The 19,316-nt window shown below is 39.9% G+C and overlaps 3 protein-coding genes and 1 long non-coding RNA gene across 8 annotated transcripts in view; 2 read left to right on the top strand and 2 right to left on the bottom strand.

The window, feature by feature from the left end:
* The first annotated feature begins 69 nt into the window (after positions 1-69).
* On the top strand, positions 70-1,292 carry LOC136238933 (tetratricopeptide repeat protein 29-like). The gene is made up of 4 exons (XM_066029640.1): positions 70-632; positions 687-770; positions 814-928; positions 984-1,292. The coding sequence occupies exons 1-4, from the start codon at positions 580-582 to the stop codon at positions 1,170-1,172; spliced, it is 441 nt and encodes a 146-aa protein (XP_065885712.1). The 5' UTR covers positions 70-579; the 3' UTR covers positions 1,173-1,292.
* Positions 1,293-1,443: 151 nt separating this feature from the next.
* On the top strand, positions 1,444-6,405 carry LOC136238906 (protein NLRC5-like). Its single transcript, XM_066029545.1, has 5 exons — positions 1,444-1,585; positions 1,640-1,763; positions 1,935-2,189; positions 3,884-3,940; positions 3,990-6,405. The coding sequence occupies exons 2-5, from the start codon at positions 1,709-1,711 to the stop codon at positions 6,275-6,277; spliced, it is 2,655 nt and encodes an 884-aa protein (XP_065885617.1). The 5' UTR covers positions 1,444-1,585; positions 1,640-1,708; the 3' UTR covers positions 6,278-6,405.
* LOC136238924 (uncharacterized) lies at positions 4,329-7,563 on the bottom strand. Of its 3 annotated transcripts, none has more exons than XR_010693275.1 (7): positions 7,003-7,563; positions 5,620-5,799; positions 5,288-5,541; positions 4,825-5,040; positions 4,665-4,773; positions 4,550-4,615; positions 4,329-4,491 (listed from the first exon to the last, which is right to left on the bottom strand). It is a non-coding gene; the product is annotated as an uncharacterized lncRNA (long non-coding RNA). The 3 variants fall into 3 exon arrangements; XR_010693274.1 differs by having other exon boundaries at positions 5,288-5,712; positions 5,761-5,799; XR_010693273.1 differs by having other exon boundaries at positions 5,288-5,799.
* Positions 7,564-8,439: 876 nt separating this feature from the next.
* Positions 8,440-19,316, bottom strand: part of LOC136238919 (uncharacterized) — a 50,714-nt gene continuing 39,837 nt past the window's right edge. The window contains exons 4-6 of one of the 3 annotated variants that reach the window (XM_066029635.1): positions 8,997-9,034; positions 8,628-8,947; positions 8,440-8,581 (exon numbers count right to left, since the gene is read on the bottom strand). In XM_066029635.1, the coding sequence (XP_065885707.1) occupies positions 8,860-8,947; positions 8,997-9,034 (126 nt within the window). In that variant the 3' untranslated portion in view covers positions 8,440-8,581; positions 8,628-8,859. Of the gene's footprint in view, positions 8,582-8,627; positions 8,950-8,996; positions 9,035-19,316 lie in introns of all 3 variants that reach the window. The other 2 variants (XR_010693268.1, XM_066029618.1) reach the window with 2 other exon arrangements.

Genomic DNA, 19,316 nt, shown 5'->3' with positions numbered 1-19,316 from the left:
ATTTTTGCATATTTAAATTCACAAAAGTCTAGAAAATGGATTTGGTAGCTAATAGCTGTGTGCATAAACCTGAAACATTTCATGATTATAATTCACAAAGTCATCTCATTACTTGTAAAATTTGTGAAAATATTGTCTCAAAAATTTCCAGCTATAAAGTATTACCTGGGAAATACCTTGACATTGTTTAGGCAATATGATGTAATTGTCACCTACCCTACCTGTTATCACTGAAATGTTATTGTAATCAGCTACTATAGTCTGAATTGTATTCCAGTACTTCAGAATTGACCACCAAAGCTACACACCACTACACTGTTACGGTACTACAGTTTATAATGTAAATTAAGTTACAGGACAACAAGAGTAATTCATATACAAATACTATCTCCATCTGTACATGTTGTTGTGTTGTAACTCATCAAAAAATCACTTAGACTCAAGCACAACAGATCACAGGCCTGTGTGATTAGTTAGCTATATACAAATGTTATCTAGAAACTATTTGTTACCAGATCACATGACTGTGATTGTGGTGTGTCTACTACAGGGGGGTAACTATGACGAACTGTGTGCTAGATGTGGACGTCATTCAGTAGTCTAAATTTGGCTAGCAACACAAGTCCATACAAGTGAGTGTAGTGTAGACCATATTTGGTAATAGTGTGGTCCCTTTAGTATCACAGGTTGTATTTGGAGAGGTGTAAACACTTTGGGAATGATGAAGGTGTTGGGTTGGCTTGTAAGGCATTAACAAGATCTTATGAGAGGTGATCATCAATTGAATGATGTGATGTTGATGTGTCATTGTAGTTTGGGTGAGTTGATCTCCTACCTTGACCAGTATGTTGAAGTGAGTGAGAAGGCTGGTCTACAGGATCAACTTGCTAAAGCTTGTAGTGCTATTGGACAAATGAGCAATTGTTTGGTTAGCTAGAGGAACTTGTAGATGTTATGTAATAGTGGCTACTGCTATCATTTAGGGTGACTACAAACAAGCAGTAGACAAGTTCAACAGGTGTTACAAGTTGTGTGTCCAGCTGAACAACAAGGAGGCTGTGTGCTCATCTCGAGTACAATATGGCATTGTTCAAGGACATCACTTGATGGAACACTTCTCACACTCCATCACTAATTCACCTGTAACTGGTATTCACACCATTGCCCGGTAGCCTGGAAACACATTAGGGAAAACCCCTCTGACACATGTGATGTAACTAATGAGGAAACAACAACTGGATAATATACACATTGTATTTGATGTAATTGTCAGTAGTTCATTATTGAAGAGGGTTTTGTGGTAAACATGTGAGCAGTAGCCACTAGAGGACATGATGGTAGCTAACTCGTTATACCAGTAGTACCAGTATGTGTCGAGTATCAGCCCCCACTAACAATATTAATAGGAGGAATATATTATAATTAATTAGTGGACCAGCCACGCCCCCACTATGTAAATCACTACCGGAAGTCCCATGTTAAACTGGCTGCGAAAAAGGATCAAATTCCTGTAGTGGTTCCGATCGAGTAGACGATTACACGGTAAAGAGCGTAGGAGTTTGACTGACAAGTGAATAGGCAACTGGTGAGCCATGCAGAACCGTCTCGTGTAATACGCCCTTTATAATACCTATTACAGCGCGCGGCCTCTTCAAGTATAACTACATACACCCGGGACTACTTCAACTACTATTGTGTGTATATTTTGATGGCTACCAGTACTGTTGGTCAAGGACTAGAACAGTTTAAATGTACTAATAAAGGTAAGTGCGGTCAATGTCGCGCGAAAATTTAAACTGCTAATTTTAAAAGCGTGAATTTTATGCTAGTGTTCATTATAATAATATAGTCATAATTGTATATTAAATTATTAATGAGTATAATTACAATTTGAGGGAAGGAGGAGGTAGGGAAATAAAATCATTACTATGTAGTGTCCACCACTCCAACACAAAGAGACCTCCAGCGACATGTGACACCACAATATGCTGTAGACTGGAGGGAGATAGGAGTAGAACTGGGTCTGTCTGATGCTAAACTGAGGGAAATAGAAGTCAACTACCCACGTGATGTCAAGCAGTGTTGTAACAGAATGTTCTCAGAGTGGTTGAGGGTGGACATGACTGCTTCATGGGAGAAATTGTTTACTGCCATTGAGTCACCTGCAGTGTCTGGTGGTCCAGTTAGAGGTAATTATCATGTATTGTGCGTTGTTACAATAAGGGATTCACCTATTATGCTTTTGAACAGTTATCATGTTCAATAATTATTTGTCAGTTGTTTTGTTAACAAATGTGCACTTTATGGGTAAATAATAATAATTGGCTGAAGCAGAAACTATAAATCCTTTGCAGATGCTAGGCACAAAATTTAAAGTGAGGGGTGGTAAGGGTGGTGATCTGGTTGATACAACTTGTACAGTGTGTAAATCTCACTATATGTGGAACACACACTTTCTAGGGGGTCTGGGGTGAATTTTTTTTTGCCTTTTGAGGTTAAATTTTGTAACAATTATTTTTGGCTTTAATACATGACTGCTCTATTAGAGTATTTGACTGCTCTATTAGAGTATTTGACTGCTCTATTAGACTAAATAAATAAACTAATGTCCATTTGGTTCCACAAGGGGTACTTTGAGATAATAAGTCACTCTCTAGAGTTCCTATGGATATGAGAAGGAGAAAATATCCTGACTGCCTGGCAGACTCCTGTAAGTGTTCGAGCGCTAATTGGATGGCTGCAGATTCGAGGCTGCTCAGGCCCAGTCATGGATTTTTTTCTCCTTTCTCCACCTTTTCAAACACACTTATGTAACATCTTTAAACAGGCTGTAGGACTAGGCGTTCTATAGACCTTCAACACTTGTGCTGTAAAGCCTTAATAAATAAATTAAATTAATATACTATATGACTGCTCTATTAGAGTATATGACTGCTCTATTACAGTATTTGACTGCTCTATTAGAGTATTTGACTGCCTCACAGAGTATATAATTGCTCTATTAGAGTATTTTACTGCATTATTATTTTACTGCCTTATTAGACTATATGACTGCTCTATTAGAGTATTTGACTGCTCTATTAGAGCATTTGACTGCCCTATAGTGTATTTGACTGCTTTATTAGAGTATTTTACTGCATTATTATTTTACTGCCCTATTAGACTATATGACTGCTCTATTAGACTATATGACTGCTCTATTAGAGTATTTGACTGTCCTATAGAGTATTTGACTGCTCTATTAGAGTATTTTACTGCATTATTATTTTACTGCCTTATTAGACTATATGACTGCTCTATTAGAGTATTTGACTGCTCTATTAGAGTATTTGACCACTCTACTAGAGTATATCAAAAAATAAGCCCTTTTAAAATAAGAGTGGATGGAGCTCTAGCCCCTGCAACCCCCAGTTGCTATGCCTCAGTATGTCTGCTTGTCAAAATGCATTTTAAAGGAAAAGATCAACATACTCTAATAAACAGTCAGCTCCCTGAATGTTCTATTAGAGTTTCTGACTGTTCTATTAAAATACATTACACCCTCATTTATCCAACCCTTGTTTATCTGAAACCAGAAATGACTGCTCTATTAGAGTATTTTGAGTACAGGTGTATGCTCTATTAGAGTATTTCAACAGAGTTCTGTATTAATGTACGGGTTTCAGTTATCCAACACTTTTATCATTTCTTGAGAACAAAGGTATTCAGATAACCGAGGCTCAACTGTATATCTAGGATTTGTATTTTGACAAGTAAGGATTTATAGCATGACAAGTGTTCTCCCTATTATGCTCAGTGCTTTTCATACACCTATTATGATCAACATTATACCTAGTTAGTAACTATTGCTAGTAGCTAGTTATGACATGTTTTGTTTGGTTAGGTCAAGTGGAGCCCAAACTCAACATGGACAAGTCGACTATCACTGATCCAGTCAAAGGTGAAGTGTACTGTAGTGTACTCCACATTAGCTACTGTTTATCCTGTAGAAGTCTCCATCCTATCCCAGAGGGTGGCCATGATTAATTCACATGCACAAGACAGTGTTGATGAAGACACATGGCCACCAGATCAACCGAAGGATTATACACCACTAGTTCTCATCCAGCATCAAGAGCAGCGTACTAAAGAACAAGATAAGGAAATGGCCAAGCTAACCCAAACAGGTGACATTGACTCAATAGCTAGTGGTCAGTTAGCTCCCAAACATCGTAAGCTAGACAGCCACGAGACATTACAACATGTCCTCAATACCAGCACTGTAACTAAACAAGTTGCAGAAATCCTAACCCCATTGGAGGAGAGTGATGGGAAAAGATTTGTACTAATCGAAGGTGCACCTGGCATAGGCAAATCTTTTTTATTAAAACACATTGCATGTCAATGGGGAAAGAAACTATTACTATCTATGTTTAAAATAGTGTTACTGGTTTGTCTGCGTGATCCCAACATTTGGCGGGTTACATCAATCAGTGATCTTCTTAAAATATTCTGCAAAGGGTACACAGATAAAAGAGCTGACAAAATTTCAACAGCTTGCAGTGATTACCTTCTTGCAAATGATGGTAAAGATATCACTCTCCTTCTTGACGGCTATGACGAATTACCAGAAAACCTTAAAAAGAACCATTTAATCACAGATATTCTTAATCGAACAACTCTACCTCTTTGTGGTATAGTAGTGTCATCTCGTCCACATGCCTCGGTGAGTCTTAGGAAACTAGCGGTTGTCAGGGTAGACATCTTGGGCTTCACTGAACAGGAACGACAACACTACATTGAACAGTCAGTTAAGGGAGACCCCCACCAAATCAAAGAGCTCACCCAGTATCTTCACCATCACCCAACTATCAGTAATATTTGTTTTGCTCCATTGAATATGACCATCCTCTTATTCCTCTACCAACTGGGAATTCCCCTTCCTAAAAATTCCACAGAATTACATCATCACTTTATCTTTCAAACCATCCGTCGACATCTTGTCAAGTTTGGTCGCCCTCTACCCGACACCATCACTGATCTCACAACCCTGCCGGAGCCCTACAAGAAGATAGTTAATCAACTAGCCAAGCTCTCACTTGAGGCCCTTAACAATAACAAACTGGTATTTACATCTGAACACATTCGAGCAGCTTGTCCAGACATGGTAGCTACCCCTGGGGGGACTAATGGCTTTGGGCTATTACAAGCTGTACAACATTTTAGCCTTACAGGGAAAACAACGACATTTAACTTCCTCCACCTCACTATTCAGGAATACCTAGCGGCTAACTATATTATAACTGACCTTCGACAAGAAGAAGAGTTTCGTCTCCTTCGCGAACAATTCTGGAGCGATCTTCACGCGAACATGTTCTTCATTTACGTCACACTCACGAAGGGACAACGATCTTCTTTTAAACAATTCCTGTCTGGTGGAAACAATAAGATCGCCATTTCCAGTGAATTCCTTGACGATCAATTAAAATGTCTTCGCCTGTATCGATGCTTCAAGGAGGCTGGAGATGACAGGATGTGTAAATCCATCGAAGAGGCAGAAATCTTCAATAACAAAGAAATCAATCTTCGCTCCACTAGCCTATCAGCTACTGATCTCGAGTGTGTGTCACTCTTCCTCACCTCCTCTTCCCACAAGCAGTGGGTGTGGCTCGACTTGAGGCACTGCTATATCCAAGATCGCGGCCTTCACACCATCCACAAGTACCTCAAGAACTGTGACGTCATCATCAACAAGTTGTGGTTGTACAATAATGGCCTCACCAGCTCATCCTCCTCCTTCATCAGTGACATTGTCCTCAGCTGCAAAGTAGAACTGTTGAGGATTAGTTATAACCACACAATTGGGGAGAGTGAAGAGCTCTACACCATGTTGACCCATCCCTCCTCTATGCTAACAGAACTGTACATGAGCAATACCTCATTATCCTCCATTGCAGTAAGAACACTATTCACTGCAGTGAAGGATACTAACAAGTTGAAGAGGCTCGACATTAGCTACAACGACATTACTGATGATGTGGCTGAGGACATTGCTACATCATTAGCTGCCAACAAGTCACTAGTGAAGCTGTGGATGAGTGACAACCCCATTAGTGGGGAAACCATGACAAGGATAGTACAAGCCCTGAGGGGCAATAATACAATACAACTGCTAGATGTTCCCAGTTACCCTCCAGCAATTAAGGACATGATTAGATCAATAGAACAAGAAATCAACACAAAGAGAAGAAGTCAAGGAATACAAGAGAAGCTAACAGTTGAGTTCTGGCCATGGTAACACTTTTAGTAGTTCAGTTTAGTTTATGTTGTTGTACTATTTTACAACTATTATCCCGCCACACACGTGTTGTTATTTTATTGTAAAAGTTGATAAGAATTGTTTTATTTAACACCAAACCAAGTTGATTGTCATTTCAAACATTTCCTAAAATGATGATGGCGGGCGGTTATTATTCATTATGGCTGAAAACCTCGAGCAAGACACTTCAACAAACTCACTAATACAATAATGAAAATTTTGCAGATTTACAAATCCATGAGGTGGAAATAGCCATAATGAAAATGTTGTGTCACTTCCATTAAAGGATGTGGGCAGAAATGGGAATGTGTGGACTTGTTAGAATATGTTAACCACCTCAACCAGACTAGCTTCCCTCATGACAGTTGCTCAGAGATGGAGTAGAGCAGAATGGAGCCGGCTGCTGCAGTTTAGCAACACTACACCAACTCCGGCCATAGCTAAACTGGTCAGTTAGCTACAGTTAGGAGGTCAGCCATTTTAATACTTACTAGCATCACTTTCATGTAGTAACTCCGGATATTACGAATTTACAAGAAAATCCTACAATTTAGCATTTTGTTAGTTTTAAAGTTTCACTATGCAGGAAGTCCGTATATTTATAGTATGCGAGAATATACTAACAAATTATTCTAAACCCCCTAAAACAGTTTTGCTCTAATGCTCTCCACCTCTGAGTTTACACAACACAATTTATCACTCACTTTATGGCTGCTCCAGCTGCAGGTTAACAACAAGACCAACCAACAACATAATATCCTACCTAATACACTAACTAGTTAACAGGTCACTAAACTAACTAACTATTAAGCTACACTAACTAACTAGATAACAAACTAGTTGTTGTGTATTCAACTAGTAACACACCACCAGCTATGCCGGGGACAAGCTAATAGACCTAGTCTATAAGTCAACTTCTAGCTAGCTAGTCAGTAACAGGCTCTTTGGATAAAAGTTCACAAAATTCATACAAAAATAGACTCAGTTTATGGCCTTTTATTTAGCAAAAGCAGCAAAAGCAGCAAAAGCTTTGTATTCTATTTTTAGCACTATAGCTGTCCCACCAGAGCCTATGTCTACAGCTGCCAAATTTAGAGCCAGAAAAGCAGCCCATACTATTAAATGATAGTTCCAAAAGGTTTGTAAAAGCTTTACTAACTTAGTTTTAGTTCAAATATTAAGCCTTGTTACTGACTATAGCCACACTACAACGAGCTACTCTAACAACTTCAACTTGCTCTCAACTTTCATTTCCTAGCAACGAATAAGCAGCTGGAAACTATCCCGCCTTTTAGAGTAAGCGCTACTTGCGCTTAATTTGTTTAACACGATTCGAGGAGTTGCTGTACTTCAAGTTCACTCCAAACTTGGCTATTCGCCATACTTTGCCTGAGGGCATGTGTTGTGTTATTTACCGCCACAAGGCTCCTTCATAGACATCACGTAGCTTATCCGAGATTTAATCACCACCTAATGGAGATGCGTGCAGGAGAAAAATTCCATTCAATGTAACTACTTATTGAAGTGATGAAGACCGACCATTAGGTGAACGTTCTATTAGAGTGTTTTACTATTTTGGAAGTTGATCTCAATTGTATAGAAGCCACATATTCACCGATAAACGAGAGGTATGTCCTACAACAATTTCATATTACAACCTCATGATCTAAGATGTGTGTACCACATGGGCATGCCCAACAGGATGAAACACTAACACCTCATCTTCACACTACTGTAGAGGGTATGTGACTGTAGTCACGATTATCAAACTTGTCCACATTTCAGAGGGCATTCCTATACGAGGTGAATGTAGGACTTCACAGAACAAAATAGAATAGTTCCTATATTAGTTAATGGGGAAGCCCCAACATGATGATGTAATCAACTTAAATACTACATTCAATAAACAATTGACAAGACCATATATGGGGGTAGCACTAATTTCACAATGCCTGTTGTGACTTTTCATAATACACTAGAGCCCTAACCACTGTACCATGCAGGAACCCTGAATGAATATGGCTGAACCCAAACCATAGCCTCACCTTTGGACTACTAGGATCATGAGAAATGGTTCCTCAGATAGTAGAGGACACTAATACACCCTCTACTATCTATGGAACCGATTGTGGTATACTATATCTATATATGTGTAGGGGCACCCACGGGAATGAAGAGTTGTGAAATTAGTGATGGTGTGTGTAACATGTCATCCTGTAGTATAGTCTCTGTGTATACTGGTTGTTTAGTGGAGGTCACTGGAGGCTCTTACACAACTCCAACCTGTGAGGGGATGAGATGAGGCCAGTCTAGGATGTGGTGACACTACCTTGTGATTTGCTCCTGTGTCATAGATACCAGTGACTAGTTTAGCTATTGACCCTTTACACTCAGTGACGTGTTCGATTAGGTCTTGGTCCTGTTGGTGTAGAGACTTGCTGCTGATCCCACTGACATCAACTCTGGGATACTCATCTTTGTAGTGTTATCTCGCATTGGTGTTGCGTGTCAGTACAGCCTCAACAATGTCCTGTACATTATCCATGACCTTCACTGGTATCTCATTCTTGATGCATTCTATGGTGTCCTCCATGTAAACACATTGGATCAGGGGGTCTTGGAGTAGTGTTACAATTATTATAGCAGTCTCTGTGTGTGTATGGTGAGTGTTAGCTGTATGAGGATAACTGTGTCTCACCTTAAATATTGCCTCAATGACTTCCAGAAATAGCAGGTCTATAGAAGAGCAATCACACAGTGACTTTACATGTACATTAGGTGTACAATAGACTAATACATGTTATAAGTAGTTTGGTACATCCTTGATTGTCAACAGTAAAATCTGACTGTTCTATTAGAGTATTTTGTACAAGTGTATGTTCTATTACAGTAGTGAGCTAAGCAAAGCAAAAAATGTGATCGGATCTACAAAAAGCGGTCTCATAGTCTTCCAAAATCCCATGTTTGACTAATCATAACTCCTCATGCTGTTAACCTATCAGTTTCATATTATCCACTAAACTGTGTCCATCTATTCCTGGGCCCCTAAACAACACTTAACTCAGGTGGATGAACTACTCTAAGGGATTAGCAGTCTATGCAGCTGTATTAATATGAACTGGGGAAGTAGTCTACCCAGCTGTATAGGGACCTGCCCAGTTGTATTAATAGTGACCTGATGTTAACTGGTGAAGTAGTCTACCCAGCTGTATTAATGGTGACCTGGTGTTAACTGGTGAAGTAGTCTACCCAGCTGTATTAATGGGAACCTGGTGTTAACTGGTGAAGTACGTAGTCTACCCAGCTGTATTAACGGGGACCTGGTGTTAACTGGTGAAGTACGTAGTCTACCCAGCTGTATTAACAGGGACCTGGTGTTAACTGGTGAAGTAGTCTACCCAGCTGTATTAACGGGGACCTGGTGTTAACTGGTGAAGTAGTCTACCCAGCTGTATTGATGGGGATCTGCCCACACTTCACCTGTGAGACATACATGTACTCCTTTATGGTACTAATCCTGTCCTAGGACAATTTGCCAGCACTAACTCATAGCACACAATATTTCACTGGGTAGGTGTGACAATGTAACAGGGCTTTATTTGGAAGAGAGTGGTGTGTGTGTGTGTGTGTTGTAAGACACACGGTAGTGTGTCATGTGGAAGCCAGCATGCCACACCAGTGGTTGTTGATAGGACACAATTTTCGTCCGTGCTGCCTTTATGAAATGAGACAATTTTTGCTGTGGAAATGCTCTTCACCTTCAATAGTCCATGTACCAAGTTTGAGTATAATTGCCACAGGCATTCAAGAGTTACAAAAACCTTCACAGATCATTTTAATTTCTTTCATTTTTCTCTCTCTTTCCTTTCGCACACTTAAAGGTCAATCTTGGTAACAAGTTACAAGATAAACAGTTGTGGAGTTATTACCAACCAATCAACACTAATATTTTGTCAGGTGTACAGGGTAAAACTGTTAATGAAAATTGCTATGTAGGTAGTAGGTTAACTATCAAACCTCAAACCTTTTGTGGTTTGGAAGAAATCGAGCTAAACACCATGAAGATGAAGTGTAAAAAGCAACAATATGTGACGATCATATGATTAAGGTATGCTAATAAAACGGATATCAGATTTACAACCATCGAGTTGTAATGAAAAAATCACAGTGAAACCTGTCTAATCAGGTCACTGCATAAAGAGGTCACCTGTCTAAACTGGCCATTATAAAAATCCCAACATGTGCCAACTGTGTACAAAGTGACCTGTATAATGCAGCCACCTCCTCAATGAACTATGATGACCGGAATAGACAGGTTTCACTGTACTTGTAATTGTATGATTGAGATAATACTGTAATAGTATAGTCACCAGAGAGAGAACCATCATTAGTAATAAGATGATACATACAATACATTATTAGTTCTCGGTCTCATGTGACCACAGTAAGATCAAGCAAATGAGATCTTGTGGGCACGGCAAGGTGTGTGTACATGTAAAAAAACAAAAACAATAGCAACAATAATTACAAGACAAAATTAAATTAAGTGCTCGGTTGACCAGTCACTACAACAAGAAAATCTTTTGTGAACATGTCATACATTGACGAGTAGTATTACAGCAGTCAGCTACATATTCACTGAGGTGACACAATACAGGACGATTGGGTTACTATATTATGTAGACCCCTGTGGTCTGTAGTCATAACTTATTTAGACCCTTTATGTAGTTGTTGTACCTTAACACTCTTGACAGCTGCTAAATGTAGCATTAATTAGTAGAAAGAAACAGTTACTACATCTCTTAAGATTAATTTCCAGGTGGTGATGTGTTGTCAGTGTTAGTGTGTATAATAAACATGAAGAAGGTCTTAGACTTTAAGGCACAGGGTTCTATGGAATTTAGTAACCCGAAGACCCTGTGTTGTGTACAGAGTTCAGCAGAGGATTCAGCTATGTTACAAGGAAGTTGTCCTTTTGGTGTATGATGATATTCTATTATAACAATTTAATAGTTGATATTCAAAATATTATTTTCCCTTCTTCCTACAGTAAAACTTCAGTCCCATAACCAGCTTATGGATAATTTTGGGAGTTAATAATTACACAAACAAGTGATATATATCAACTGGACTGTGAAAGAGTGCTGTAAGGCACGTGATCTGAAGAAGAGCAGTGACATGTGATCCACCACGTTGTAGCTTTGACACTTCTTATGCTGAACTTAGTAATACTATTAGGCTATGTTTTTGAAGTCCATATTGTTTGAATTTGATTGCTAAGTAATTAAAACTAGCTGTTAAGAGTGTTTGTGACAGAGACGGGCTTGAGGTGCAACTGGGAGCAGATCTCGGACTTGACATGCAGAAATAAAACACGGTGTGCAAGAAATGGCTACTAATGTCAACCATTTTAAATGATCACAACTCTTTAATTCAGAGCATGTCAAGCTAACAATATTCATAGTCCACCAAATGATGTTAGTGACCAGACAACATCACCACTTGTGTTATAGCCCTGATGTACTGCTACACGTAATTGCACAACCAAATATGGTGCTTAAAATTGGTAGAAATTCTTTTATCAGATTCAGTTCTTTCAATAATAACAATGTGTGTAATAAAATGGTTTTGTTGCCTAACTAATAAGATCACGGGTTTGCTCGTTTGACAACTTATAGATTGACTTCCCAGTGACCGAGGAAGGAAGGAAGCCTTTGCCCAGTGTGGTGTACGCCATATGGCGGGGCCTCCAGTAGGGGTGAGCCGTACTGGGTGGATAGAGTTCGTAAAATGGGGGGCCATACAAAACACTGAACACCTGAAAAGATGTTTGCTCAATTGTTTACATATTGATGGTATGATGCAATCACCTAATCAGTTAGTAGGTAAATCAAACATTTCTTGTGTACACTAAGGTAACCACAATTTCCACTAATGGACCACAATATAAACATGATCTCATATGACAACTATTTGATAGTTCCACTACAAGAAATGTGTACAATAACAGTAACTAAAAGTGTTGTATGTTAAGGACAATATCAAATACACAAAACGGTGAAACATTCCTTGTAACAAAAGTTTATGGGACAAACTTAATTCATGGTGAATTTGGCAGATAATATTTTGGCGAATGTTTGTGTCATACTGCGTTCTGTCTATTTAGAATATTTTGGTGAATTGAAATCATTTTGCCAAATTTGCAAAAAATTTTCTCCTGCCAAAATTTTGTATCATACGGTACTGAGAAGTGGAGTGGTCATTCTGCATCATTTTCAGACATGTTCTGCCGTTATACAGTATTACAAGTAAAGAACAACATGAGAAGTGTCTCTGTAATCAGTTTAGTTACTACAGAAATTACAGACATCTCTCAAGCTCAGCTGAAGCCATTACGTGTTATCACAAATCAACAACTACACAATAGTGGAGATGGGACACAATTAAGGACAAAGGATATATACTTGGTTGGGGGCATCAGTCAGACAGTCAACAGAAAATTCAGTTCAATATATATTTTAAAGATCCACAAAATTTGTTGGAAGAGTTTGGGATCACTCTGCAGGCATTTATGGGTTTGATTATACTAACCAATAATTCAAGATGACATGGAGGGAAGGTTTTGGGATGATTATTAGACCAGAAAAACCTTCATGATCCCTACTACACTGTACTGTATGTTTGAAAGAAATTGGAGTAACAGCTGCCGAGTTACAGAGCAGTAACCAACAATTGTAGGATCATGGAGCTGAGGTACTCTTAATATACAGTCAGCGAGGAGCAAAAACAAAGTTGTCCAGGGTTCAAATCATGGACCTCCACAACACCTAACCCTTAATAATAACTGCTAGATTGTAATAACAATCATCAATTTGTCTGTATGGTAGTAAAAGCCAATCCTCCAAAAGAAGTGAAACAAAAAAAGAACAAAAAAAAAAAACAAAAAAAACAAAACAGCTAAACTATAAAAAAGGTGCAGCCTTTTCTCTAGGTGAAAAGTTGTGAAATCAAAGGTAGCAGCCAAGAAGTGGTGGTAATGATAGGGTTTTAAAGGCTGCATTAGTAATCTTCTTCGCCCCAACTCTTGACCCAGGTTTTTGAAGGCTGCGCCTATTTACAGCTTGGCTGTATTTGAGTGGATAACATTTTACGGTTCAGTCCCAATTCCATATACCTCCTGATGTACATGAAGATCGACACAACCTGTACACAAGAAAGTCTCACGTAGCCAGACCCTATTTCTCCACACGGTGCTTATTGATTGGAAATTATAAGCGCCTGCTCAGTTGTTGTCACCTCTTTAGTTCGTGGTTCAGGTCAATTAACACTCCCCTACCCAGGAGTGATTGACGAGAATTGACCGACGACCAGTTAATACTGTACTATTACGTAATTATGAACAGTCACGTGCAGGTCGCGTGCAGTAATATGATTGGTTGTAACCATGTTGTACTGTTGGTTGTTATGTAACTTATAAGTTGTAGCTAAAGAGAAACGCTCTCTGCTTTGAGTCTAGTATTACGAGAGCTCTTTGGCTTACCGCTTCGTTACTATCACACATTAATTGGTGCTGTGACCAGGATTCGCTTCGCCTTACGGCTAGCTACGCCTACCTTTGTAACCCGTTATGAAAAAGCTGTGGTACCGTGGCATTTGGAGTGAGAACGGTACCCCAGAAGGCAAGCAAATTTACTCTGAGAAACTTGTAGTTGTTGTATTCTCTTTACCACAGTTACTGTCGACTCCGGAAACAATGGAGGCCCGGAACTGAAGCACTTACAGGCGTCTCGCAGAGCATACCGCTCTCACTTAATGAAGCTCTACCACAGTGTAGACGAAATAACAGAGTCCAGCGAACCACTGAACGACTCACAACGTGCTACCTTGAGCACATCCCTTGAGAAACTTACTCGGAAGAGAGATATACTTCGAGAGCTGGACGAGAAAATTTCAGTGCTCATAGTAGAGCCAGAGGAACTTGAAAAGGATGTATATGAAGCTGACGAGATCCAAGACACTATTATTGAAAGATTGGACTAAATGAAGTGAATTCTTACTCGGAAAACATATTCGACCATACCTACAGAGCCACACACCCCAATGAGACATGAAGACTCAAGTCAAGGCCCAAGTCTTAGCCTGTCGGCACAACCTTTCTTGCCAGCGCAACAATCACACAATGTGATAAACCCGTCTGAGGATGGTCAGGTGATTCAGAATCAGATAAGTAACAGTAGCAGTCATGGAAGTACGATGAGTCAGAGCAGTGTCAGTCGCCTTCCAAAGTTGAGCTTACCAACCTTTAGTGGTGAACCTCTATCTTGGCAAACTTTCTGGGACTCCTTCAGTGCAGCAGTGGACTTGAACCCTACCTTATCAGGAGTGCAGAAATTTAATTATTTGAGAGCTCAGCTACAGGGAGAAGCTGCAAGAGCTGTGGCAGGTTTTCCGCTCACTGATGCGAATTATTCTCATTCTATTGACATATTGAAAGAGAGATTTGGACAAACAGACAAGGTTAAGAATGCACACATGCAGGCACTGCTGAATCTTCCCAATCCAAAGAATGCAATGGTTGATCTTAGAGCATTTTATGACACTATTGAGGGTCACATTAGAGGGTTGCTCTCCTTGGGCATAATTCAGGAATCATATGGTGCTTTATTGATACCAATTATTTGGGGCAAACTACCAGCAGAGGTCAGACATAATTTAGCAAGGGAGCAAAACAATTCGAATTGGAGCATTGATCAGCTCCAAGAGGCACTGCTAAGAGAGATTCAAATACTTGAGCAAGGAGCAGCCACTACCTGCCCACTTGATACACCACCAATGATTACAGCTTCCCTACATACTGGTTCTGGAAGTGCTGACCACCACAGGAATTACAGATCAGATAAAGGTACCAGTAGGCCAATTATGAAGATTACATGTGTCTATTGTAAGGGCATACACACTACAAATAGTTGTAATGCAGTTGTCAACACTGAGAAACGGTTAGAACACATAAAAAGGGAAGGACTCTGTTTCAACTGCTTGGGCAAACACAGAGTTAGCCAATGCACTTCTCATGCTCGCTGTAAGAAATGCAACAATAAACACCACACTAGCATCTGTAATGCTGTCAGTACAAAGCCACAACAGTCTATGGAGGATAGTTCAAGCAAGTCTACTGAAGCAAAATCTAATCAAACGCCAAAGGAAACCATTCCTGTAGCAGCCACAATAGCTTTAACTGATTCTCAAACATTCGTGTTATGCAACCCTGATAACTCTGTTTGCTTACTTAAAACTGCAGTGACTAATGTTATCTCTGATGTAGGCAGTGCTACTGCGAACATTCTATTTGATGAAGGTGCCCAACGCTCCTTTATATCTAAAGGGTTAGCAGACACATTACAGTTAGCAGACACATTACAGTTAGCAGACACATTACAGTTAGCAGACACATTACAGTTAACACCTCTTCGACAAGAGCAAGTCTCTCTGGCTTCCTTTGGAACTGATGCCATGTCACCCCAGTATTTAGATGTGGCCTCCGTTAGAATTGTCAGTAACACAGGTGAAATGATTCCACTGTCAGTGTTGATAGTTCCTAAGATTGCTGCCCCACTTCAGTGCATTTCAAGTTCAAAGTTACAAGAACTTCCTTACTTGAGAAATTTAACATTAGCACATTCAATGGTAAGCCACAGCAGATTTGACATATCATTATTGATTGGGGTTGATTATTATTGGAAAATTGTGGAAGATCATGTTGTGAGAGGAGATGGACCTACAGCGGTACAATCCAAGCTGGGCTACCTTCTTTCTGGTCCATTGGCTGTCTCAGATCATTGCAATGAAATCACAAGCATGCACATTGCTATTCAGGGTAATCACGTAAATGAAGACCAAACACTTGAGAAATTTTGGATGATTGAATCCAGTGGAACTTTTCCTGCTGAGAAAGACTCTGACCATTTCATGGACACTTACTTGCATAGTTCAATCACACGACAAGACAATGGGTCTTACGTGGTCAAATTCCCTTGGAAGGAAGACCATGCACCACTGCCATCAAATTATCAGGTGTCCAAGCAAAGAACCAGATCTCTAGTCCGACGTCTAGCAGGCACACCAGACCTCATGAGAACCTATGATCAAATCATCAAAGAACAAGAGAAAAGAGGGTTCATAGAAAGAGTAGCAATTGATCAGACACCTTTTCTGGGTAATGGTCAAGCACATTACCTACCTCACCACCATGTAAAGAAAGAGTCTAGTACAACCCCGATTCGCATAGTCTATGACTGCAGTTGCGGAATGTCGAGTAATTATCCAAGTCATAATGACTGCCTGGAAGTTGGACGCCCTTTGATCAATGATCTCTGCTCGATTATTTTACGTTTTCGCATCCACAAGTATGGAGTGTCTACAGATATTGAAAAAGCTTTTTTACACGTACAACTCCATCATGATGACCGAGATTTTACCCATTTCCTGTGGCTGTCAAATCCAGAGGACCCAGAATCAGAATTTGACACTTATCGTTTCAAAGTGGTGCCATTTGGAGCAACCAGTTCACCATTTATGTTGAATGCCACTCTTCGACTCCATCTCAAAAATCAAGACTCTGAAATAGCTGAAAACATAGGAAAGAATCTCTATGTTGACAACATTATCTCAGGTGGTGCTACTGAAGAGAATGTCATGCAATACTTCAGGAAAGCAAGAGCTATCATGTCAGAAGCAAATTTTAATTTGAGGAGTTGGGCTTCTAACAGCCCCCAACTACAAGCTGTTGTACAAGAAGAGAAAATTGCTGACTCTAACAAGATAGTAAACATGCTAGGTTTAAGCTGGGATTTATCAACAGACAGAATAAGCTTTTCACCAAAGCCAATTGATTCTACTCTTGATTCAGGTGTTACCAAGAGGAAAGTTTTACAGTGCTCATCCAGGATCTTTGATCCACTGGGCATTCTCTCTCCAGTTACTATACGTGCCAAGCTGTTAATGCAAGAACTCTGGGAGAAGAACATTGATTGGGATGAACCACTGGAAGCCACAATGAAAGACAAATGGAGTAGCATAGTAGACAGCTTACAGAAGGCAATTCAAGTAACAATTCCACGACAGTACTTTCCCTTGGACAATGACTCTGACAAAGTTCAAGAGCTCCACACCTTTGCAGATGCCAGTCTCAAGGCATATGGAGCTGTGGTATACATTCAATATGGTAGTCACACAACATTTCTTATTGCAAAGACAAGAGTTGCACCACTTAGCAAACTTACTCTCCCAAGACTGGAGCTTATGGCAGCTCTTGTAGCCACAAGTTTGTTATTACCTCTTTAGGTGGCCATTATCATGATATCCCAATCCATATATGGTCAGACAGTCTAATTGTGTTGCATTGGATTTCCAGCAAGAAACAGTTGAAGTTACAATTTGTCTCACATCGCATCCAGGAAATCACTCAGACTTTCCCACCAACACTGTGGAATTACTGTCCTACTGGAGATAATCCTGCTGACTTCTTAACAAGAGGAACAGATAGTGAAGTGCTTTATGATTCTCTTTGGATGTACGGTCCATCTTGGCTTACCAAGCAATCAAGTTGGCCACAGTGGAAACAGAATGAGACTGAAATATCACATTTGCAGACAGAGCCTACCATTGATGAGGTGGTCAATGATAAAGCAATGTCATTTGAACAGACAGGCCTGCACAGGATTCTATCAATTTCCAATTACAGTTCTTTGACAAGGCTGCTAAGAATCACTGCTTACCTTTCAAGATTTATCCACAACACTAAGAATCCCAATGCTCGCCTCACAGGAATACTTTCCACCCAAGAAATAAACAATTCTCTATCCAAGTGGGTTTACAACTGCCAACAGACTTACTTTCATCAAGAAGTCAAACATCTACAATCTAATTCTAGAAAGAAGAAGTCACTTGTGAGACAGCTCCATTTATTTCTGGACAAGGATGGCTTCATTCGATGCGGTGAAAGAATTCACAATGCACCACTTTGTGAGTTGTCAAAATTTCCCTACCTTCTGCCAACAAAGCATTCACTAACAAGCCTAATCATCAACATGACTCATGTCAACCAACTCCATAGTGGAGTAAACAGTGTTATCACAGCTCTGCGCCAAAGGTATTGGATACCTAGAATTCGTCAGACAGTGAGAAATTTAGTAAGGAAATGTGTAATTTGCCGAAAGGTTTCAGGAAGGCCATACTCTGTACCAGAGGCACCTCCACTTCCCAAGTCACACACATTGTGTGCTGCACCGTTTAGTGTAACGGGAGTAGATTTTACAGGAGCTTTGTTTGTACGTAACTGAGGAGAACAGAAAGTGTACATATGTTTATTCACATGTGCCAACACAAGAGCTGTACACTTGGAAGTTGTAACTGACTTAACAGAGGAGAACTTTCTGCAAGCATTTAGAAGGTTTGTTGGCAGGAAGTCCCTTCCTCGACTCATGATCTCGGATAACACATCCACCTATCAATCAGCTGCAAAGGAACTCGAGAAGATGTTTAGCTCTACTACCCTTAGTGAACAACTAACTAAACAAGGGACAACATGGCAGCTAGTTCATACCCAAAAGAGCACCATGGTATGGTGGCTTTTGGGAAAGGCTCATTGGGCTTACCAAGACCACCCTCAAGAAGGTGCTCGGGAGGACATTTATATCACTGCTTGCAATACAAACTATTGTCGTTGAAATTGAAGCCATTTTGAACGATCGCCCACTGACATACACTTCAACTGATCTGAACGATCCAGAACCACTATGTCCATCACATTTACTATATGGAAGGAGGATTGGAGCATTACCATATCAACAAGTTAGTGAGGAAGATATTACAGATCCAGACTACATTACTGGCCCAATAATCCGTGAAGCTTTCACCCATCAAGCCCAGATACTTCAACATTTCAAAGGTTGCTGGAAGCAAGAGTATCTCACTGCCCTTAGAGAATTCTACAAGGTGAAGGGAACATGTGCTCCTCAAA

The sequence above is a fragment of the Dysidea avara genome, chromosome 11 (genome assembly GCF_963678975.1).
Source record: "Dysidea avara chromosome 11, odDysAvar1.4, whole genome shotgun sequence".
In the NCBI taxonomy this organism is placed as follows: Eukaryota; Metazoa; Porifera; class Demospongiae; order Dictyoceratida; family Dysideidae; genus Dysidea; species Dysidea avara.
The sequence above is the reverse complement of the archived record's forward strand: the minus strand, read 5'-3'. Positions and strand labels throughout refer to the sequence as shown.